General features: G+C 44.1%; 1 protein-coding gene across 1 annotated transcript in view; it reads left to right on the forward strand.

Moving 5' to 3' along the window:
• RYR3 (ryanodine receptor 3) overlaps positions 1 to 23705 on the forward strand; it is a 455720-nt gene that overhangs the window by 429137 nt on the left and 2878 nt on the right. Inside the window, exons 91-103 of the mRNA XM_045059588.1 lie at positions 1749 to 1807; positions 2714 to 2885; positions 4168 to 4254; positions 5689 to 5889; positions 8955 to 9085; positions 13426 to 13468; positions 14214 to 14341; positions 14755 to 14815; positions 15097 to 15243; positions 18796 to 18930; positions 20220 to 20376; positions 21457 to 21521; positions 22172 to 22272. Coding sequence (XP_044915523.1) covers positions 1749 to 1807; positions 2714 to 2885; positions 4168 to 4254; positions 5689 to 5889; positions 8955 to 9085; positions 13426 to 13468; positions 14214 to 14341; positions 14755 to 14815; positions 15097 to 15243; positions 18796 to 18930; positions 20220 to 20376; positions 21457 to 21521; positions 22172 to 22272 — 1487 coding nt within the window. The remainder of the gene's footprint in view (positions 1 to 1748; positions 1808 to 2713; positions 2886 to 4167; positions 4255 to 5688; positions 5890 to 8954; positions 9086 to 13425; positions 13469 to 14213; positions 14342 to 14754; positions 14816 to 15096; positions 15244 to 18795; positions 18931 to 20219; positions 20377 to 21456; positions 21522 to 22171; positions 22273 to 23705) is intronic.

Below are 23705 nucleotides of genomic sequence, written 5' to 3' on the forward strand. Positions count from 1 at the left end.
AGGAGAGACCTTTCTTTTGAGACTTCTGCAGTGTCCCAAAAGGTCCAAATGATATCATATGATTTAGCATCATTTTTATTTTTGAGATGCACCCACTATCCAATTTGGACTTTGATCACTTGACTAGATTAAGGGAATAACAGTAATTCAGAGTCCCCTTGGTCATGGAAGGTTCTGGGTGTTCCCCTCCACTGCAGCATCCAACTCACAGCACCGTTCTGGCCCTAAAAACAATGTGGAGAGAAGTACAAAGACATCAGAGCCCAAAGACAACATTTATTCATTCATTTCGTTAGTATTTATTAAATAGTTAGTATGTGCTTCTCACTGTTTTGGACTCTGAGGATACAATGGTGAATGAGAAGTGCATCATCCCTATAATTTAGTGGGGAAAAAAGGACATTGTGGAAGTCAGTACAAGCATGAAAAATGTTAGGAAGGAGGAATGCCAGGTGAAGAAAATGTATAGGGGAAAACTCGCACCTAATTTTGGAGAGTCAGGGATGGAAGCATCAGAGCCATAGGCCTTGGTGCAAAATTATTTACTGTGTTTTGGTCCCTGATGTAGCCCCAGGCCCCAGACAGAGTTTGATACATAATAGAAATTCATTCTTGGCTTACTACATGCCAGGCTGTATTCTTAGTGTATGGGTATCCATTGGTTAACAAGAGAGACAAAATTTTTGCTTTAAAACATTTTTTAAATTTTTTTAACATTCATTTATTTTTGAGACAGAGTCAGAGCATGAACAGGGGAGGGTCAGAGAGAGAGGGAGACACAGAATCTGAAACAGGCTTCAGGCTCTGAGCTGTCAGCACAGAGCCCGATGCGGGCCTTGAACTCACGGACTGCAAGATCATGACCTGAGCTGAACTCGGACGCTTAACCAACTGAGCCACCCAGGCGCCCCCAAAATTTTTGCTTTAAAACAGCTTAACTTCTAGTGGAAGAAGACAACAAATCAATAAAATAATTATTGCTTGTGACACATGATGAAAGATAGGAACAAAGTCATGTGTTACAAAGTGAATGTGGGCCCTGGTATGAATAGGATGGCCAAGGGACTTCTGAAAATACATCATCTGAACCAAGTCCTGAAGGGTGACAGGCACAGGAAAGACGAGGGTAGTCATACTTCAGGCAGAGGATATGGCTTGTGTGAAGGCCTTGGTGCAGGGAAGGATTTGAAATGTACCAGGAAAGAAAAGGAGGTCCGGGTGCTTGGGTGTAGTAAACAAGTCAAGTGGGTCCAAGACAAGGATGGAGAGAAAGGCCGTGATCACATAGACCTTGCAGGCCTCAGTGAGGAGCTTAAATTTTATTCTAAGTGCCATGGTCACCATTCAGAGGGATTGTGGTGGTTAAGAGGATTGAAGACAAGGCAGGAACCTGGTGGAAGCAGGTTCTGGATTGGACCTGGTGTGATCTGTGTCCCATCTCACCCTGACCACGTGGGGCAGTAGGACCAGGGCCATGGGGTCCTAACACAGGTTTTGTCTCTGACTTGAATAATAAGGACACCTGAGTTGTTAAGTTTGAAATCTTTGTGTTGGCATTTCTCCAGAGTAGCTTGATGCGTAGCAGGACACTTCTGTCCCGTGATCCTGAGAAGAGCAGAGACATTCTGAAGAGAGAAAGCCATGAGGACTTGTGACCAAGGAGATGAAAATGGCCAATGCCATATATGGCTCATTACCATGATCTCTTTAACTTGAGGAAAATTTACCTGATTGTTATTTTTGTCTAGGCAGCAGAAATGAAAGCATCACATGAAGCAGAAGGAAAAGTGGAGCCTGAGAAGACAGAGTAAGTTCTTGGTAGCTTCGTCTACTTGAGGTGCTACAGCACATAGCTCTTGATATAGCACCCACTGTTCTGTTGCAATGGTAGGTAGAAAACTCAATTTCCCTTAATGCAGGAAACACATACTGTACAAGTCCTGGACATACTTCTTTTTACCCCAGCTATATAAGAAACACATTCTGTTGGTCTTGTTAACTTTGTGATTGCACCAATAGACCAGGATTTCACCATCGCGCCAAACAAATTATTGAATACCCACACTTAGCAACTTTGTATAATGCTGATGGTGGTGCTAAGATACTGAATACATATTACATGCCAGGGTCTGTGCTAAGTTCTCTTATACAGCATCTCACTTAATTCCTACCACAAGCTTAGAAGAAAGGTACTATTACTAATTCCAGCAGTCTAAGAAAGTAAAGGACTCGGGGCACCTGGGTGGCTCAGTCGGTTAAGCGTCCGACATCAGCTCAGGTCATAATCTTGTGGTTCGTGAGTTCAAGCCCTGCATCAGGCTCTGTGCTGACAGTTCAGAGCCTGGAGCCTGCTTCGGATTCTGTGTCTCTCTCTTTCTCTCTGCTCCTCCTCTATGCATGCTCTGTCTCTCTCTCAAAAATAAACATTTAAAAAATTTTAAAGACAGCTTTTCTGAAGGTTAAAAAAAATGTTTAGCTGAATTTAAGAAGACTACAAACATATTTACAACTGACACATGCCCATGATTGTGACTCATCCAAGTGGGCACAGCTCATTAAATGCAAAGTTGACATCCAGGCATTGTGGAATGATACAGACCTGAGGTTCCCACCCTCAAGGAGTAATTACAAGATTTCTTTTTAATGTAGTCTCCCTCTCTGGGCCAGGCCCCCTGCTGCCCTTCTGTGCTGAGTGGGCTTCTTGTTCGTACAGCATGGAAGATGGGGAGAAGGAGGGTACGGCCAAGGAGGAAGAGCAAGCTGACGCCCTGTGGGCAGAAGTGACAAAGAAGAAGAAGCGGCGACGGGGCCAGAAAGTTGAGAAGCCTGAAGCCTTCATGGCTAATTTCTTCAAAGGGCTGGAAATCTATCAGACCAAGTTACTGGTAAGCACTCCAGCCTGGCCATGCTCCCGGTGCAGACCTCAGACGAGTGGTCACTGATGCTGTTTCACTGTTTGCTTCGTTATGCTTCCTTGTCTTTCTCATTCCTTTTCTTCTCTCATTCATCTGTTGTTTCCTTTTGTGTTGGAGGAAAAGGAAAAGAGGCTAGCCTGGGGAAAGCCAAGTGCTCCAGCCCTTCTACCCAGCACTGGATGCCCTGTGCTCTCTGCCAGTGAGCTCTCGTGTGTTATGTGCTCACTTAGCCTGTCATAGTCCAGAGCTCAGAAGCGGCCAGACCATTTGGGATGCAGAAAGAATATTCTTATGTTAGGTTCTCCTGTTACTCCTTGGAAGCTTTGTTATTCCACCTGCAATCAGCCCTCAGCATAGCTTGTAATGTCCTTTCTCTGACAAACTGCCCACTGAGGTGCAGCTGCTGATGGTCAGGACAACACCTTCCCCAACACCATTGGTGAGAGCCTCCTACACAGAGAGACTGAGAGCTTTTCCCAAACTGCTATCATTCCAGTCCTCAAGTGCTGATTTTTCTTTTTTTGTTTTAATTTTTTTTAATTTTTATTTGTTTTTAAGGCAGAGACAGAGCATGAATGGGGGAGGGTCAGAGAGAGAGGGAGACACAGAATCTGAAGCAGGCTCCAGGCTCTGAGCTGTCAGCACAGAGCCCGACGCAGGGCTTGAACTCACAGACCGTGAGATCGTGACCTGAGCCGAAGTCAGAAGCTCAACTGACTGAGCCACCCAGGTGCCCCCAAGTGCTGATTTTTCTAGGGAAGATGGCAATGGGAATGCTACCTTGAGAGGGAGAGGCAGAGGGAGAGGGAGAGGCAGTGACTTGCAAGGGGACAAAGACTTTAGGCCACAGACTGGCTACATCCAGGGTGGGAGCTGCAAGGCTCTTCTGTGGACATAGAAAACTCATTTCTAAATAGACTTACCGTCTGCATAGAGTGCGCATGCACTCACGCACCCTAACAGCAGCATTTTGGTCTTCTGCTAGTGACCTGTTTAGGCTTTTGATTCCCTGAGGGGTAAACCAGGGCAGAGTTCCTTTTAGCATTATTCTGAGCCACTTTTCTAAATCAATGGCTCCTGTTTCTCCCCAAATAAGTCATAAGAAGTCCAGCACTGTCTTAGTACAGAGGTTACCAAGGAGTAGGGCCAGTCCCGTGTAAATTTCTAACCAGAAAAGGTCTCCTGTTGGAGGGAAGGAAGGTCTCTTTCCCTTCCAGAACTCTTCTACTTTTGCCTGTCCTTTCCTTTTCAGCATTACCTGGCCAGGAATTTCTACAACCTGAGGTTCCTCGCTCTGTTTGTAGCCTTCGCTATCAACTTCATCCTGCTCTTTTACAAGGTGATACTGCATTTAGGGGCTATTTGCTCACTATACTATATACTTTTTTAAAATCAGAATAGAACTTATCCCCTTAATTAGAGCAGAAATTCTAATATCTAAGGAAATCTCTAAGTCACTGGCTTCCAAAAAGGATATGGTCTTTAACATTTGGAGGAATGGAGACACTGCTTGCAAGGAAGGCCAGTTAGGGCGTCATCTCCATAGTTTAGGCTTGTTCTAGTCATTACTTAATAAATTCTCCAAATATTTGTTGGGTGCCTACTATATTCTAGACCCTGTATTAGGCACTATAATGCATTTCAAAATGAATAGTAAATACAAGGTTTTTTTCCTTAAAGGATAAGGTAACAGAAAGCCATTATAATTGGTCCATATGTTAGAACTATTATGAAGGAAGAATTAACAGTAGTTGGTTTGGGGATATGGGAAAAGAGACTAATCAGGATAAATAAAGATTTTGAACATTGCTAAGTGGGTCTTGTAGACCATAGGCACATAATAAATGTTAGTGGAATGAATAAATGAATGCTAGGTCCTGAATTCCTGACATAGCCTTTAACTGGCTACTCTAACTTTTGCCTCTCTCCCTCCTTATCTGAAACCATCAATCTGATTTGTATAAACCTTGCTTTAATCTACATCAACCTGCCACTAGATTGAACTAATAATGGCTTTCCTTTGCCTATAGTCCGGCACTTTGCCTGTGGAAGAAAAATGGAAATCTGTAGAGGGGCGTGTAGCAAAGCTTGGCTTTAAACATACTGAGGTTGAAGTGACTGCAGACAGTCATCCAGGGGAAGGTAGCCAGCAGGCATTGGAAATGCAGATGGAAAGCCTCACAGGTGTACATTTGGAAGCCATCTGTGTAAGAATGGCAGTTGAAGGCATGCATGTCAAAGGCATCTAAAAAAGAATGAAAAAATGTCGACTATGTGCGAGCACACGCGCACGCAGTTGTGCATGTGCACGTTCGTGTCTTCGCCTCCTCCCAGGCCACGGCATTTCAGAAATTACCTCCTGTGGTATAGGGATCATAGCACATGTAGTAAAGCTCTCCTCTTCCTTTTTAAAGTAGGTTCCGCGCTGGGCACGGAGCCCAATGCGGGGCTTGAACTCACCACCCTGAGATCAAGGCCTGAGCTGAGATCAAGAGTCGGGCATTTAACCGACTGAGCCACCCAGGCACCCCAGCTCTCATAATTTTTTTTGTTTTTCAAGAGATAGTATTTGTCTCTCAGAAATTTTCTTTGTAGTTATGATAGACATTGGAGATTCCTAGGAATAACTTACCTAAAACCTCATTCCCTCAGCAAATAATGCTGCATTACTACCATGTGTATAGCATATGCTAGCAGTCTGAAAAAATGGGGGGAGAGCCCACTGGCAGAGGTACTTTCTGATGTTTGTAAGAAAGTGTGTGTCTTGGGCCAGGTCACTGAAGAGCCTTTAGAAGAAGAGACAGAGGACGTTGCAAACCTGTGGAATTCCTTTAATGATGAGGAAGAGGAAGAAGCGATGGTGTTCTTTGTCCTACAGGAGAGCACTGGGTATATGGCGCCAGCACTGCGGGCCTTGGCCATTATCCACACCATCATCTCTTTGGTCTGTGTGGTGGGCTATTACTGCCTGAAGGTGAGTTGCTGGCTACTCTGAATCTAATCTGACTCCTTGGGGAAGATGCATCATTTTGAACCCAGCGAGCCCTTTATTCTCCAGGACTTTGATTGTAGCCTGAGGTTCAGAGAGTGGTGGCAGTGCCATCACCGGGGAGCTGGTTAGAACTGCAGAATCTTGCCCCACCCCTGGCCTTTTACCTCAGAAGCTACGACTCAACATGCCCTCCTGGGTGATCTGTATTCACACCCTACTGTAAGAAGCCTTACTCCGGGAGTCCCTTTTCAGATACTTCCTGTTGAATTTCATAGGATTAGAGTCATCATGCTAAGTCACACATGCAGCTAGTAATGAGAGCCGCTTCTGATCTTGGAACTTATGTTGGAATTTTATAAAAATGCTTTTCACCTTTCAAAATCTATTGGTTTTTAACTACTTCAGATGTCAGAAGTAAACTTACTGATGGATTACTGTCTCAGCTATGTAGGGCTGCGTAACAAATGCTCCCGAGACCTTAGTCATTTAAAATAACAATCACTTTTTAAGATTCTGTGACTTGGCTGGGCACATTTGAGCAATCCCGCTGCTCTGTGTGAAGGCAGCTGTGTCAGCAACTATCTGTCAGCTGGGCTGGACTGTCCATGATGGCACACTCTCACACCTGGAGTGTTGTCAAGGGAACAGCTGGAAGGCTGGGCTCAGCTGGGGCAGCTGGACCTCTCTCTCCGTATAGACTCAGAGCATTCCCCCTTCCGTTTGGCCTCTCTGTATGCTCTTTCTGGCAAGGTAGCTGGACTTCTTGCATATGACGGCTTGGGGTTTTCCAAAAAGAGCACAGTAATGGAAGCTGCTAGCCTTTTTAAAGCTTAGGCCTAGAACTGTCACAGTGTCACTTTGCTGCCTTCTGGTGCTTACAGAAAGTCACAGGGTCAGCCCAGATTCATGGTTGCACAGGAGATGAGGGGGAGCCACACAAGGGCGTGAATACAAGGAGACATAGTTCATGGGGGCCATCTTCAGACACTACTATAGTTATATGAATCTTTATATATTCATGTGAATCATAGTATTTTTGGCTTTCTAAGTCTGGTTCTGTTGCTACTATACCACATCTTTTTTCTCATTACATTTTGTTTCGTAAGTAGGAAGTCTCCTTGGCCATACACTAAGCCATCTTCTCCTGGGAAGAGTCCCAAACATATATTCCTATCTTTGTGGCCCTCTCTTCGTCCCCAGGAACTGTAGTATCATGTGGGAAGTCTAGCTACCCCGGTGGGGAGACCACTTGCTCTAATCCACACTAAGGACTCTTTTGTAATGATGAGAGCACACATTCTGGAGGCTGCCTGGGTGGGACTTACAGTTCTGCCACTTAAGCTCACCATTCCTATCTCCTCCTCTGTACATATGAGTGTTAATAATAATAGCACAACCCCTAAAAGTAGCTGGGAGTATTAAATGAATTAAAATGTATAGAGGGACCCAGAACACAAACATAGTAACCACTAGAGTGTTAGTGGTTTACCTTAGTTTACCATCCTAGGGCTCAGCTTGTTGGATTCAGTGCAGATATACCAGTGACCTAGAGAAAACACAAGGTAAACACTATCTAGGGAATAAAGATGTGGAAGTCCTACTTACAAGGATATACAAATCCTTAGAAGACTGAAGGGGGGAATGCTTCAAACTCCAGAGATGAGTACTGCTCTAAAACTTCATAGTATTATGATTATGATTATGATGATGATGACTATTCAGAGTCATTTCACAATATAGCAGGTATTAGTCAGAGTAGCTTTATCTTTGCTTTCCCTCCCACATCATCCATTAACTAGCAAGCGATCATCAGTTCCTCACAGGGTGCAATGCCTATTATTAGCCTTTGCCACCTTCCTGTCATTAGTCTTTTCTTTCCTTGGTGTTGTTTTGTCATGTTAAAGATAAAAAGGGCAAGAAGCAACTCTTTACAAATCACTATCTAAATTTTGTCTTTTTTTTCCCCTTGGAAATAAAGGAATAGCATGGGTATTTATAGATAACGTGAGCTTTGAGAAAGAGTTATTGGAAGAACCCGTTTGGAGACCAAAGCCTGAGGGATGTTGCCAAGTAACCAGTGGCTTTCCAGCTGAATGAGAAGCCTTGGCTCTGTCTGCATTAAGCTTTCCTGGCTATAGGAGCCCTGGCTATTCTGAATTCTCATTTCCTAGGATTTCAGTAGCACCCTCTGACCTCACTAACTCTGTCCCTTATTTGAATTATTGTATGTCTGTTGATGGTTGAAGCAAGTTCCCCCTCCTTTTCTACTTTTTTCTGTGGTAGGCCACCATAGCCATGCCACCATCTCTAGGCTAAAATCAAAGTTCCAAATGTAAGAGAATGGGGAATGGTAATAGGAAACCAATAACTGTGTTCCTCTCAGGAAGAAAACTTCAATAACAGCCCAGTGAATCCTCTCATCCCTGCTAGCAAACCCCCATGTTTCATTAACCAAACGTCAGCGCCATGAAGTCAATATGACCCTAGCCATTGAAGGGGGCTGGAACATTCCATGGTATTCTGTGGCTGAGCAATCCATTCTAGAATAGTTCATTTTCTTTCTAAGTCATGTTTCAACTCCAGCCTAGGAGTCCTAGGGTACCTAACTCATTTGGCTGGTCTAAATATGGCCTTCTCCCCAGGATGGGTCAAGGAGTCCAGTTTGTATTACTACAAGCTATTTAACCCAAACCTTAAAGGGTGGCCCAAGATGAGGGTGGCTCCAGATTTTTGGAGAAGGAAACATATTAGCCAAAGGAGTGAGAAGAGATTTGACTTTGGACCCACAACTAGGCACCCTGAGCATCCTACTACAAAGAGATTACTGCCCCCAGGCTGCCTGGCTGGCTCAGTTGGTAAAGCATGAGACTCTTGATCTCAGAGTTGTGAGTTTGAGCCCCAGGTTGGGTGTAGAGATTACTAAAAACAATAAACTTCAAAAATAAGAGATTACTGCCCCCTCAAATGGGAAAGGTTAATTTGGGAGTGGGAGAGGGTGCTTGAATTAGAAAGCCTGCATTGAGTAAGCAGTGTCTTCCCACTCGTAGGTCCCTTTGGTGGTGTTCAAAAGAGAAAAAGAAATTGCCAGGAAGCTGGAGTTCGATGGCCTGTATATCACTGAACAGCCATCTGAAGATGACATCAAGGGGCAGTGGGACCGCTTGGTAATCAACACACCGTAAGTGTCCCCTCACCTCCATCCCAAAAAGGGAAAGGCGTCTGTACTGTAAACAGAATGGCATGTTCTTAACCAGCCTTGGAGACTGATTAATAGAAGCCTTTTTTTTTTTTTTTTTTTTTTTGGTTTCTAGGACGTGTTTTCTCTACCGCCTTCCTAGTAAATAGCCCATTGCCTGTCAAACGCTGGTGTTGTATCCCTATGCATTCAGTGGGGGACTGGAGACTGTCGGGGAGTGATGAGCATATTTAACTAAGAACAGATGGTCCAGTACAGTGTTAAGTAGTTTTCATGTTCGAGTCATACAGAATGCTTCCCTGACCCAGAGGTTCTGAGATCATCTGATCCATTTCCAGAGCACCCATGCTGCACAGCAGTCCTGCGTCGGCACCAACTCTGAAGTTGTCTCAAAAAAGTAGCCTGGATAGTATTAGAGCTCCTTCCAATGTCGATGGATAGGCAGTTCCTTGGACAGTTAGAATAGGGCCATCAGGGGGCACCTGGGTGACTCAGTTGGTTAAGTGTCTGACTCTAGATTTCAGCTCAGGTCATGATCCCAGGGTCATGGGATGGAGCCCTATGTCAGGCTTCACACTGAGCATGGAACCTGCCTAGGATTGTCTCTCTCCTTATGCGCCTCTCTCTCTCTCTGTCTCTCAAATAATTTAAAAAAGAGCCATCTGGCTGGGGGTGCTACTACCTGTGTCATTAAGCCTGTCTTGATGGGCATGTATGTGATTAGTACTCTGATGGGAAAGACCATTGATTCTACAGGCAGAGGCAGGTTACCAGGTCAGCTCTGTAACTTAGTTGCCTGTGAAAGGGGCAAGGTAATGAAGCCTTTTAGACCCTGATTTCCTCTTCATTAATGGAGCCATGAGAATACCTACGACCTCCTGCAGTCTGGGAGGATCAATGAGTATATGTCACATGCTTGGTACAGTACACCTGGCACGTGGTAGGCATCAAGCTGTTGGTCATTGCCTCTCCCTACCTGCTCAGAAAATGACTGCCATCATTAGCGAAGGTAATGCCAGTGTGTTCCCAACTGGGAAAATGAGAGTTTGGAGAGAAATTAATGTGTTGAAGGAAAAGAGATACGTAAACAGAGGGGACTGTTGAAACCCTTAGCTGTGCCAATTAAAATATGCATGTTTGCAAACAGCAACTCTGACCCTGGGAGAAGAAAATTGCTCCTTATCCAAAGAGGGTCAGGCACACTGAGGGAGGCAGCTCTGTAAAGGCCCAGCTGAGCTTTTTAAAATAGTCTCTAGAAAGGGGAAGAAAAGAAGTGAGCATGCAAATCAAAAGCCTGTCCCCTGCTCCATGTCTGTGCCAGTCAGCTCGAATAAAGAAAAAAAAAGGAAAACACGAGGCCTAATTTCTGACCCTTTGTCATCACATCACAGAAATTTTGTATACTCTTAAATAATGTGATTCTTTGGTCAGCTTTCTGCAGTTATCAGTAATGCTTGTATATGTGACACAGGTGATTTGGCCTAAAAGTCTCAGTAAAAAGGCAGTTCAGCTTCTATGAATGGATCTAAGGAGATAATAAGACAATTACACTAAAACGTTCCAACAAGGATATTTGTTGATTTTTTTTTTTCATTTGAAGTGGCTTCAATGCCCATGAGTAGAGAAATGTGTAGATAGCATTTTTAAAAATTTTAGATGGATGAATCTTTGTTTCCACAGTAATGGCACCACAATACACATAACCTACTTTTTACAGTTAACTATATGTCAAAGAGAGCTATCTTATTTTATTTTTATATTGTTAATGAACTACAAACTTTAAAAAATGGAGCGCTGCTGATAGCTTCAAAGTCCGGGATGTTCTCTCTGATCGTATTCTCCCCAACCCCCACTTAACTACTCTCCTGGCTTCAGTGATACTCATTCTTGTGCTTTAGTACATAGTTTACCTCTTAGGTATGTGTCCCTCGAACCATTGTTTCATGTCAACTGATTTTGAACTTTATGTGAAGGGAATTATGCTACATGCATTATACTGTCATTGAAATCTTTCATTCAGGAGTGCATCTGGAGCTTGCCCAGGTTGATGTGTGTAGCCATAGTTTGGTCATTTTCAAAGCTGTAGCATTTTCCATTATATAAGTACTTGTCATGTGTGTATCACGTATTTATACATTTTCCTGACAGCGGATGCTTCAACTGTTTCTAGTCTCTGGCTCTTATAAACAGTGGGACAATGAATACTTTTATACCCGATGCTCAAGTAAAAGAGTTTCTCTAGAATAGAAATCAGGAAAGGAATTTCCTGAATAGTAAGGTATGCAAATGTTTGTCTTGATTAACATTCCAACCAGCACTGTATGAGAGTTCCTGCTTCTCTGCCTTTTTGCTACACTTGTTAAGATACTCAAATAACTTTGCTAATTCAGTAGGTGTGTAATAGCATCTCACTGTGCATTTTTTTTGATTTCTAAAGAGGTTGAGCATCTTGTATTATTTTTTGACCATTCATATATAGAAGTAGCACTTATTTATGCATTTCCCTTCTAAAGGCCCTGTCATCTACCTCACATTTTTAAAAATTTTTTTGTTTATTTGAGAGAGAGAGAGACAGTATGAGAAGGGGAGGGACAGAGAGAGAGGGAGACACAGAATCCGAAGTAGCCTCCAAGCTGTCAGCACAGAGCCTGACATGGGGCTCAAACTCACGAACCAAACCGCGAGATCATGACCTGAGCTGAAGTCAGATGCTTAACCAACTGAGCCACCCAGGCGCCCCCATCTACCTCAGATTTTAAGTAAAGGATATTATTTAAAAATACGTATATTATCAAGTAAAACTATGGTTTCTACCTTCAAGGAGCTTACATACCTAGTCAGGGGACAAGAATACCCAAACCAAGGTAAGATCATGTCTGTGAAATGGTCTTGCCTGGAACCTTCAGTCAGCATCTCTGTGGCATCACCTGTGGAATTTTACCCTTAGGACCAAATATGACCAAGGCCAAGTTGTATGTTAAGGACCAAATGTGACCAAGGCCAAGATGTATGTTATCCATTTGGATAAAGGATTTAAGAGAAAGGAGATACTGGTGTGGACAGAGGAAGCCTGGATTGATTTTTATTTGCTTTGCTTATTTTAGGCTCTAAATGTAATACGTGAAAAAAATCAAGTAGAAAAATGTACAAAGAAGAAAATCAAAATAATCACTTGCATTCCTCCAGAGATAAAACCTATTACCAGTTTACTTTGTAACCCCAGCATCTGTTTTTGCTTTTAAGTGGCATTTGGATGTTTGAAACAAAGAAATTGCTTTTGCTTCCCCTCTCCCCCCTCCCTACAAAAAAACAATGTTTAAAGATTGTCAGCTTGTTTGTTGAGGGAGAAGTGGCATTTGCTCACAGTTGTTCTTCTCAAAGGCCCACGAAGAGAGGGATGTCCTCACTTCCTTATCACCAGCTTGGGTGGTCTTTATAAAATAAGAGACTGTTATGTTCCACAGGCGATAAGAATGACTCAAATTAAGGACAACAGAAGTAAGAATGCCTGCACCAAGGGTCAGAGGTTCTTTGGCTGCAATCTAGACTCACAGTGAACTCTCCCAGGAAAGATCGATTTCAGGATGGAAAGGAGAAAAGTATCTTAAATGGTTTTTGCCAACGTACCCAAAAGTGACAGTCCTTCCTTAATTTGAACAATGACAATTTGCAGTGGAGCTGGTATGAGTTCCTAGGCTCAGGGCAGAAATTGCCTCTGAGGGGTTAGGGATGGTATGGTAGAGGGGACCACATCCAAAAGACAAGAGGGGTCTAATTCCCTGAGAAAAGCAGACCCCACAGGAGTTATATGGGAATGGAAAATAGAGTGGATGAGCGCTCTGGTTAAGAAAAACCCCACATACATGAACAAAAGATGATTCCCATACTGGAAACTTCATGAAGTTAGGGACCTCGTCTACACTTTCCACCACTATATCCCTATCAGCTACCCCAGGTACCAACATGAAGTTAGGCACTCAGTGAAGGAAGGTTGAATGCATGTGTTTTCCTATAGGCTTTTGTTTGCAGTTATACTGGGATCGGGAGACATGGATCTGCTTCTGTCTAGTCCGATGCCACAATTTCTGGCTCTTTACCATACTTTTGAAGTAGAAAATGCAGAGTGGCTCTCCAGTATTCCAGAAGTCAACACAAAGAAGCAAAACCATAAATCAGACCTGTGGGGACTCTTTCAATCAGTCTGAATTCTCGAATGAGCAGGACAAAACCCAAGGAGATCCTAGATCCAGACACAGGTTGCAAAGCTTCTTGATGTGCTTGCCTTGATGTTAAGAATCTCCCTTTTTTATTCTGTTTTTCAGATCTTTTCCTAATAACTACTGGGACAAGTTTGTAAAGAGAAAGGTAGGCCTTGTCAGTTGGGAGTGGGGGGTAGGGATGGGGAGAGTTCCATGACCACCAAAGAAATGTAGGGGGTTTTTTTGTTGTTGTTTTGTTTTTTTAAGTTCTTCATCTACAGGGGCGCCTGGGTGGCTCAGTCGGTTAAGCATCTGACTTCAGCTCAGGTCATGATCTCACAGTTGACGATTTTGAGCCCGGCATCAGGCTCTGTGTTGACAGCTCGGAGCCTAGAGCCTACTTCAGATTCTCTCTCTCTGTCCCTCCCCTGCTCACACTCTGTCTCTCTCTCTGCCAAAAATAAAGAAACATTAAAAAAATTTTTTTTTAAAAGTTCTTCATCTACAAACATGAATAAATTTGATGTTGTTTTTATGATGGTATCTCAAAAAGAGTAAGTCACAGAAGGGTTTTTTGTGAGCATATGTAGGTTTTGGCTCCATTGCTATAATCAGCTGCCCTAAACAGCTTAATACAATCACTGCTTTCTGCATACTAGTTTCTTTCTCTGCTCCAAGAAGATACCAGCTTGAAAAAAACGTTTTTCACTTATCTCTGTCACTTCTGTTTTCTCTGGGGGGGGGGGGGTTATCTTGTCTTATTTTACTTTTTTCTGTTGCATTTTGAATCATGTCTTTATCAGTCACTTGAAAGAGCCCAGAGTGTAGCAAAGCTCTGAAGACCTCGGGGCCAGAGCAAACACTGATGGTGTTGAGTGGCCCAAACCCACCCTGTTGTCTTCTCTCTTTAGGTGATTAACAAGTATGGTGATCTCTACGGAGCAGAACGCATTGCTGAACTCCTAGGTTTGGACAAAAATGCCCTTGATTTCAGCCCAGTAGAAGAAAGCAAAGCAGAGGCGGCCTCTCTGGTGTCATGGTACAGAGCTTAGGAGTTTAAATCCAAAGTCTGGCCATAGTGGATCCTTTGATGTTCCAGCCCTCTTCTGCATGCCAGAGGAAGGAACTGCAGAATGTCTGTGTGCTCTCAGGCTCTGGTCTGGCTTAGGAGTTTCTTCTAGGTTCTAACATATTGGGAGAACAAGGCCTTAAAAAATGGAAAGGCCTATCAGCTTTTATGCCTGAAAGAGCTGAAAGAGAAAGACTAATTAAAATTTCAGGATGTATGATTCAACCATTCTTGGTCTCATGGGGAACACATACAGCTTGCAAAACTCAGAGCTGTATTTAGATTATTAAACCTGAGAGGAAAAAAACTGAATTTTTCCCCTTATTAAACACTTAACTGCATTCTGACATTTATAAGTTTTAAAATTACTTGTCTCCCTTTAGGCTGAGTTCCATCGACATGAAGTACCATATCTGGAAGCTGGGAGTTGTTTTTACCGATAATGTGAGTATGGCATCTGGAAAAACGAGATTCTGTGCCACAGGGCCAGATATGTCATTAGATGCCATCGGGTAACACGCTAGGGGGTGCCAAGAAAGATTCAGTGATTGCTTATGAAAGATGGAGGGCCTTCACCATACCTGGGGAACAGTAGTGTAAGGCAGACAGGCTTTCACTCGCTCTGTTCCCAAAGATGAGGAAAAAAAAAAGGGGGGGGGGGCTTAATGGGCCCATCATGAGGCCGGAATGCCTGAAAAGTTACTAAATTGCCTCTGTTTCCACAGTCCTTTCTCTACCTTGCCTGGTATACAACCATGTCGATCCTGGGCCACTACAACAACTTCTTCTTTGCTGCCCATCTGCTAGACATTGCAATGGGCTTCAAGACGCTGAGGACTATTCTGTCATCTGTAACTCACAACGGCAAACAGGTATTGGGTTTATCCTGATGCAGAACAGGAGGGGCCTCGATACGGATTGGGGGGGGGACGGAGCCAACAACAGGTAGTATTGCTAGTGTACAACTGTGGGTCATAGAGTATAGTACACATTTCTTGGCCAAACACGTGAACTACTAGATTGTTTTTGCAAACTTGTGGCCATCACTTAAGAGCCCTAAGACCTTGGTTTAGAAACCCTGAACATTTAATCAAATGTTCAGGAAAGGGGGGAGGAAAGCAGGTGATGGGCATCTCAGAATCACTTTGGAGACTCTTTTTAGGTTTACCCTTTCCTCCATGAATCTGATACATTCCCTGGGGATTGATAAGTAGGCTATGTATTTAGAAAACTTCCCAGGCACTTCTGATACATGCTTCTGACTATGAAGCAATGACTTCTACATATATATATATATACACATATATGTCTATATCTATACCTGTCTATAGTCATGGCTATGTCCAGTCTCATCAGTGTCTAGTCTGTCTTCTACAGTGCTGTCAGGGTCATTCCCTTGATTAAAATCCTCTAATGGCTCTTTCTGTCAACAAATTCAAACTCTTTAGCATTTCATTCCTCATTAAGTGCAACTTCCTAAGTGAGGCAGGAGTTCCCTCACGTCTCTAAACCTTTGTGTAGGAGAGGGAGAAAAGAATGAACTTAAAATGTGCCCAGCTTTGTACAGCCAGTGGGAAAACCATACGAAAATTCCTCAAAAAATGAGATGAAGAGCTACCCCATGATCCACCAATCCTACGTAGGGGTATATAGCCAAAGGAAATGAGATCACTATCTCAAAGAGATATCTGCATTCCGTGTTCATTGAAGCATTATTCATAATAGTCAAGATATGGAAAAAACCGGAGTGTCCATCAATAGACGAAAGGATAAAGAAAATGTGGCATGTATACATAATGGCATATTAATCAGCCATAAAAAAAAAAAAAGGAAACCATAGCACTCACAACAACATAGATGGACCCTGATGGCATTAATGCTAAGTCAGATAAGCTAGGCACAGAAATACAAATACTGCATGATCTCACTTACATGTGGAATCAAAGGAAATTGAACTCCTAGAACCAAAGAGTAGAATGATGGTTGCCAGGGGCTGGAGGAAATGGAAGTGTTGCTCAGAGAGTACAGACTTTCAGTTAATAAGACAAATACATTTGGGGGATCTAATATAAAACATGGTGCTTATAGTTAAAAATACTGTCTCGTATACTTGAAATTTGCTAAGACAGTAGATCAGAAGTGTTCTCACCACCCTCCCCCCCCCACATATAATAATGGTAACTGTGTAAGGTGACAGATATGTTAATTAACCTGATTGCTGTATCATTTTACAATGTGTACACCTATTAAATCATCTTGTATGCCTTAAAAAAAAATAGGGATTCCAACCAGAAAAAACTAAAGTCAAATTGACCTTTAATTGTTCTGCAGTGAAAGGTGATAGAAGCAGATCTACAAATACAGAGAACCAGTGGTTTGCCAGAGGGAAGGGAGTTGTGCGTCCAGGCTCCCAGTTATGGGATGAATGAGCCGTGGTAATAAGAGGCTCAGGATAGGGAATGTAGTCAATGGTATTGTCACAGCATTACCTGGCGACAGATGGTAGCTACATTTATGTTGAGCATGGCACAACAAATAGAGATGTCGAATCACTATGTTGTACACCTGCAACCAGTGTTTCATTGTCAACGATACTCAAAAAATTTTCTGCAAGATAAAAGGTGCTAGATCATCAAGTATTAGGGTGGTTTGTTTCTTCTAGGTTTCTGGCACTAGCAGCAGTCAGTGTTTCTCGTTTTAGTTGAAGATAAAAAGAACAGAGAAAAGCTAGAGATAGAAATTTGCCACTGCATTCAAACCACTCAAGTTTGGGGAGGTAATGACGGACTGTGATGTAGGTATTTGCTTAGCATGCTAAATGCTTCCCTATAGGTTCCTGGGAGAAAGGCCATTGTGTATTTTTACGTGTGTGTCTTGGGAAGTTTGATCCTATAAAGGCAGTGTTTCCTAAAGTGTGATCTGTGGAATGCCAGTATTACAATATGCTCTTTTAGAATTCGTTTCTTCCCCTTTTCAGATACTGAAACTTCAGTTTTTGTTGATTTGGCTTAATGGCATTACGCAAAACTGTACCTTAAATGGAAAGGGGAAACAATGAATTTTTTATATGGGCTTGCTGAATAAACTCTGGCAAGACTGTAAAAAACAAACAAAACAACATGCCCAGCTTTGGGTGCCATCAGCCAAGTACTATGACAGGCTCACAACTACCTTGTAAGGTAGATGTTATGTTCACTTGACAGATGAGTGAACTGAAGTTTAGAGAGGCTGAGTGTCTCACCCAAGACCACACAGCTGCTAAGTGGCAGAACTAGCCCATTTCTTCCTTGGCGCAAAGCCCAGGTTCTTTCTCTGTTTCTAAAACGAACTGCGTTCTGTGAGGTCTGCGGTCTGAGGTTTGGTAAGTTACTATTCACCATTCGAAGAAGCCTCTGAATATGTTTCTTGTATTCATAAAGACTGTGATCTTCCTAGCTCCGGCTCAGCCCCCAGTCTGTCAAATGGGCCAGATGAGCAGGTCCTGCCTAGTCCTCATTTGTGGTACTTCCTGAAGCCTGGAAATAAGCATGTCCTGTGCCCCTGCAAAGGTTTTAGGCAGATTTGTTGATGATGAGAAATGTCACTTTGCTAAACCATCATAAATAATTCTTATACTAACTTCAAAGCTATCACAGTTTTCCACTCATGGTTATTTATGAAAACGTGTAATGTAGGGACACCCACCAGTCCAAAGAATGTTTAATTTATTTAAAAAATTTTTTTAAGGTTTATTCATTTTTTGAGAGACAGAGAGAGAGCCCCAACCTTTAATTTCTTTAGAAGCAGCGTTGGAGTGGAAACCAGATCGTGAAGCCTCAGCTCCCTGCTCTCTCTGTAAAAAACTAACTGCCTTCGTAGATTATTTAGCCCAGTCCCATCCCCAGGTATGTGTCTGCCAGGGCTGCTGTGACAGAACCAGGCCGGTGGCCCAAACAATGGATGGAAGGAAACTACGGACGTTTATCTTTTCTCCGTTCTGGAGGCTGGGAGTCTAAGATCAAGGTGGGGGTAGACTCGGAGGCCTCTGTCCTCAGTATACACCTGGCCGGCCTCTTACTTTGTCACTTGCTCTTCCCTCTGTGCCTGCAGCTCCTGCTGTCTCTTTGTGTCCTAACGTCCTCCTCTTGTAACAACTCCAGTTAGATCAGAGTGGGGCTGATTCTAAATGCCTCGTTCTCATTTACCTCTTTACGGGCCTGACCTCCAAATTCAGTCACATTCTGAGATGCTGGAGGTGGTGAATTTAGTCCACAAGCCCTCAGGGTTACTGTCTTCTCCCCATAGCCTGTTTTCTCCACCTGCAGTAGAGCAACCTTCGCTCCTACCCCCTCCTCTGTCCCCTTTCTTGTTTCCTTGGGGTCTCCAAGAACCTCCGAGGGTGGAGAAGACCCACCTCCTTTCTCCTGTCTCTTTCCTGATCGCAGCTGGTTCTGACTGTGGGTCTCCTGGCCGTGGTGGTTTACCTCTACACCGTGGTGGCCTTCAACTTCTTCCGCAAGTTCTACAACAAAAGTGAAGATGACGATGAGCCTGATATGAAGTGTGACGACATGATGACGGTGAGACCCCCCCCCCCCCCCCACCGCAGGCCAGCTGGTCACTGTCCTCCCTGGGTAGGGAGGAACTGGAGGGTCACAGTGACAACAGAGACTAGAGAAGAATCCACATCTCTGAAAGGGAGAAGTATCCAGGAAAGACAGAGGGATGGAAGGAAACAGGGTTTGGGAGCACTCACCTACACCTAGGTGGAAAGAGCACACTGCACAGAGGGTCTCTGTCACCTACATTTGTGGTAAAGATGCGACTTACCTGTATCTGAATGTGGACAGACACACATCTAAATTTCTTGGAAGTCAAACTTTGGTTCTTTGTCTCGGAAATCTAGGGGTGTAGTCCCATGAATCTGGTGCCCAGTTTATTTCCGGAAGCCCCAGGGGATTTTTTTTTTTCTAGAACAGCCGCTATAGTCTGACAAAATTCGAGTGGCAGGCTGGTGGGGCAGAAGGTTCCTGTCAGGCCAGCCACTAGTGGGCAAGAAGAACACAGCTCCCGGGGAGCTGGCAGAGCGACACTTGCATCTGTAGATGTTCCTAATGATGAGATTTCAGGCAAACACTGTGTGTCAGGGACAGGTGACATTGAACTACCCTAGCTTGCGATCATTTAATATAGGTAACATTCTGGCCAAAGACTCACCCTATGCTTTCTTGGGGCAGGTACCCCTATCAGACAGCAATGTAACAGTCACTAGAGCACCACTGTGACCAGCATGCATCTATCTCCATGCTTTTCCCTCTGAACCTCACCCCTCTAGGCAGGACTGATGGTGGGGGGGGGGGGGCAGCGCCCTGCTCTAGGATCCGGCATGCAGATCCCTGCCCTGGATGACCCATGCAGCACGGGAGCAGAAGTCGTCTTCTCTCAGAAGCTGTAGGAATCCCTGCCCTCCTGGGTGCACAGAGGATGTGGAAGTAGGAGGAGGCCTTTTCCAGAGGCTGCAACTTTAAAGGAGGGAAAATGAGCATCTGGCAAAAGCATGCTCATCAGTGCCCAGAGTTGTTTTAACTTAGACGTGTCCTACATGAATTCTCTTACAGGTGTCAAATAGTTCAAAACTTATTATCTGCTCATTAAAAAAAAATCTTTTAAAGGCTACACGTACCCGCAGTCTTTCCACCTTTAGACACCCCACACTGACCAGGGGGTGCAGAGGACAGCAGCTGGCAGCAGAATATTGACATCACCAGAGAGGGCTGTGTCCTGCCTCCCGCAGTAAATGTTTGGACCATCTTGCTAAAGACAGAGCTCCGTGACTCTTATCTGAATGGCCACTACTGTTCTTCTCTAGTGTTACCTATTCCACATGTATGTGGGAGTAAGAGCAGGAGGCGGCATTGGCGACGAAATTGAAGACCCTGCTGGTGATCCTTACGAAATGTACCGCATTGTCTTTGACATCACGTTCTTCTTCTTTGTCATTGTCATCTTGCTGGCCATCATTCAAGGTAGGGTTGCCAGTTAAATATGAACAGGGCTTATTAGATCTAGTTCTTTCTTGCTCTGTGTCTGTGACATTTTGTATAGAGGTTTGGACATTTATTTACTTGTTAATTCAGTAAATATTTATTAACTATCTCCTGTATGCAAGGATTCGGCTGTACATAGAGCCAAAGATACGGGCACTGACGTAAGAAACTTGAGAATGCCACGGGAGGACTCCCCCTCCCCCCTATTATCCCCCACTCTGGTCGTTTCCTTCTCCTTCTGCTTCCTAGATCCCTTCTGTGGCTAGTCTTGTCCCACAGCCTCATGGTTCCTGCCCTTATTTTTCTTCCCAGGCATTAGGGTGGGGAAGGAGCAGAGAAAGGAGCTATGAGAGAGTGATGTGTTTGTTTTGGGTTTTTTTTTTAATCTTTTGGGGGGAGGGGGTACTGCTATTGTAGTCAACAACTTGTCAGGAATTAGAGGAAGATGATGAATTTAGTTGGAGTCACACCAAGTTGAGGTACCTATAAACATGCGGGTGTTGAGGGCTAATAAGCGGGTAACGGTAGTAAGTCTTTCAAGAGACCTGTCAGGAATGGAATAGTATAGAAATAATGAATAATAAGCACACAGAAAATAAACACGAATGCAACAGTACAAATGGGATACATCAGTGCTGGTGGTGGTGATCAAAGATGTGAGTGGAGAGGAGATGCTCCGGAAGCAGAAGCAAAGAACCTGAAGAGGAATCCTGATCTACGTCACTGCCTAAGGGGCTAGAGAAGAGGAAGAGCCCACAGGACTGGAAACGGAATGGCCAAGCAACATAGAACAGGAAGGACTAGGGGAGAGCCAAGTGGGTCACGAAGTCCGTGGTTAGCATCCAATACTGCAGCAAGGTGGAGGAAGAGGAACAATGAGAAATGGTTAGCCTGGATGCAATACTTGAAAACACAACTATTTTTTCTGATTTTGCTTTAATCAGCCTTGATAATTCACTTTTTTTCAAAACACTGTGGCCTCAACAATTGAACCACTGCCCTGAGCCACTAAACAGAGTATTCTAAACATTTTATCTGTCTTTGTATTTAAAATACCAGGTCTTATTATTGATGCTTTTGGAGAGCTAAGAGACCAGCAGGAACAGGTGCGAGAAGATATGGAGGTAATGTTCGACTAGTTCCAACTCTATTTTTGTAGCTTATAGTAAAACATTAAAAAAAAAACCCTTTATTTTTGAGAGAGTGCAAGATGGGGAGGGGCAGAAAGAGGGGACAGAGGATCTGAAGTGGGCTCTGAGCTGACAGCAGTGAGCCCAATGTGGGGCTTGAACTCACAAACCACAAGATAATGACCTGAGCCGAAGCCGGACCCTCAACCGAGCCACCCAGGTGCCCCGTAAAGGGACTTTTTAAATAATAGGGTCTGCTATTACCAAGGGCCAGACAAATTTAGGCAAATTACCAATAAAGTTTTGTCTGCCTTCCCTGCCCTGTTCCCTCCCTGCACCTGTCTGCCAGCTCTGGGCATTTCTTCTGTGCCACCCTCACTGCTCTACACCCTACCCTATCCATCCCCAGCCTGCCACCCTGGTGCCTTCACCACGTCCCCTGCTTGGGCAGGAGCAAGCATCCTCAGCTAGCAAGGAGCTAGGTATGGGACCCTGTGAAGTAGACGACTAATAGCCCGACACATTAAGGAGAGAAGTATCCTTCATTGGTTATCAGTTCAGTCAGAGATCATCACCCCTTTCTTTCTGCCCACCTGTAATGTCATGTTTGCTAATGCCTTCACTGCTTCTCTTATTCTTCTTAGACTAAATGTTTCATCTGCGGGATTGGCAATGATTACTTTGACACGACCCCTCATGGTTTTGAAACACACACCTTACAGGAGCACAACTTAGCCAACTATTTGTGAGTACCCTTGGTCAACGGAGGGGCCAGTGGCCGGGGGAAGGAGTGGCAGATTAAAATAAACAGTTGTGTCCTCAGTGTCACCTCTGTGGGTGCCATTTCTGCCTATTCCTCTAAAAAAGGAGAGGTGATTAGGAAAAAATTTCAAGGAGCCCCCAAGAGCCTGCACCTCTGTCCCTATTCTCTGCCTCTCCCTGGTGTTGACAGATGGGGGCTGTGGGCCGTTCCTACTGATAGCCACGGTCAGCCCCTCCACCCACGATCAGACCCCATACATCACTACAGCCATTTCTCTTTCTCTACTGGACTTTCCCTATCACCATACATGCGTTCTCTTTGAAAATCCTAAACAAAGCAGAAAGGCCACCGCCCTACTTTTACTTCCAGCTATTAGTGCCCTGCTTCTTTCTTTCCTTTCCAGCAAAACTTAAAATGTCTGTGTTTACCGCCTCCGTTTTTTCTCTTCCCATTCTCTGGTGATCCCATTCTGGTCAGGCCTTCCTCCCCACCACGCCACAGGGGCCTCCATCAGGGCGGTCGGCGCCCTGCGTGTTGCCGGATTCCATGGTCAGTTTGCAGGCCTCACCCTGCCCGTCCTCTCCTTGAACATACGAGCTCTGCAAGCATGGGATAGTTGTGGGTGTGGGTGTCCCAGCACCTAGAGCTTGGCCCCCTGGAAGCTCCAGTGAGTATGTACTTGTTCTGAGGTAGAGCATTCACTCAAGAACAAGTTATTCAGAGCCTGTTGTGTGCCATGCACTGTGTACGAATCCTGTACCTTAGAGAATATAGAGTACCTGACAACACAGCTTCTCTCCGTGATCATTTTCAAGAAAAGAAAAAAAGCGGCTCCCTGGCTTAGCTCTTCTTAGCTCTTCTTATTGTTGAGGAAAAACTAACCTCTCTTTACGATGGAACAGCCCTAGCCTTTGGGACAGGTGTTATTGTTAAAGAGAAGTAGCAAAGACATATTTTTCCCCCTAGAATGTGAGTTCAAGACGAAAACACAAATTTAAAAAAATCCTAACGAGAACAAAAACTAAAAAAACTTTAGCATACCCTTCAAGTCGTGAGTATTCATGATTGTTAATTCTCAGAGAGTTTTCATCTCAATGGAGGTGACTGGGATGGATGTCCTTCTATAAAAGGGGAGCATTTGTGAGGACTCGTGAATAGAGGAATGTCAAATGGTGCTATGCGGCCCGCTTGTACGTCTTCCCAGAGCACTATGTATTGTAACAATGTCCCTTCTGGCTCTGTGCAGCTCTAGCAGCAAGCTTGAGAGAACCCCCTTATTCATGTTTGAAACTCCCCCTAAAAACAGTGCTTTGTCCAATAAATGTGCGAGGAAAGGAGTAATGTCCTACATGCCCGGGTATCAGACCTCATAGAGCTACTGGCCATACCTTCTTCTTCGTCTGATCAAGTAAAAG

The sequence above is a fragment of the Felis catus genome, chromosome B3, assembly GCF_018350175.1.
Source record: "Felis catus isolate Fca126 chromosome B3, F.catus_Fca126_mat1.0, whole genome shotgun sequence".
Taxonomy (NCBI): domain Eukaryota; kingdom Metazoa; phylum Chordata; class Mammalia; order Carnivora; family Felidae; genus Felis; species Felis catus.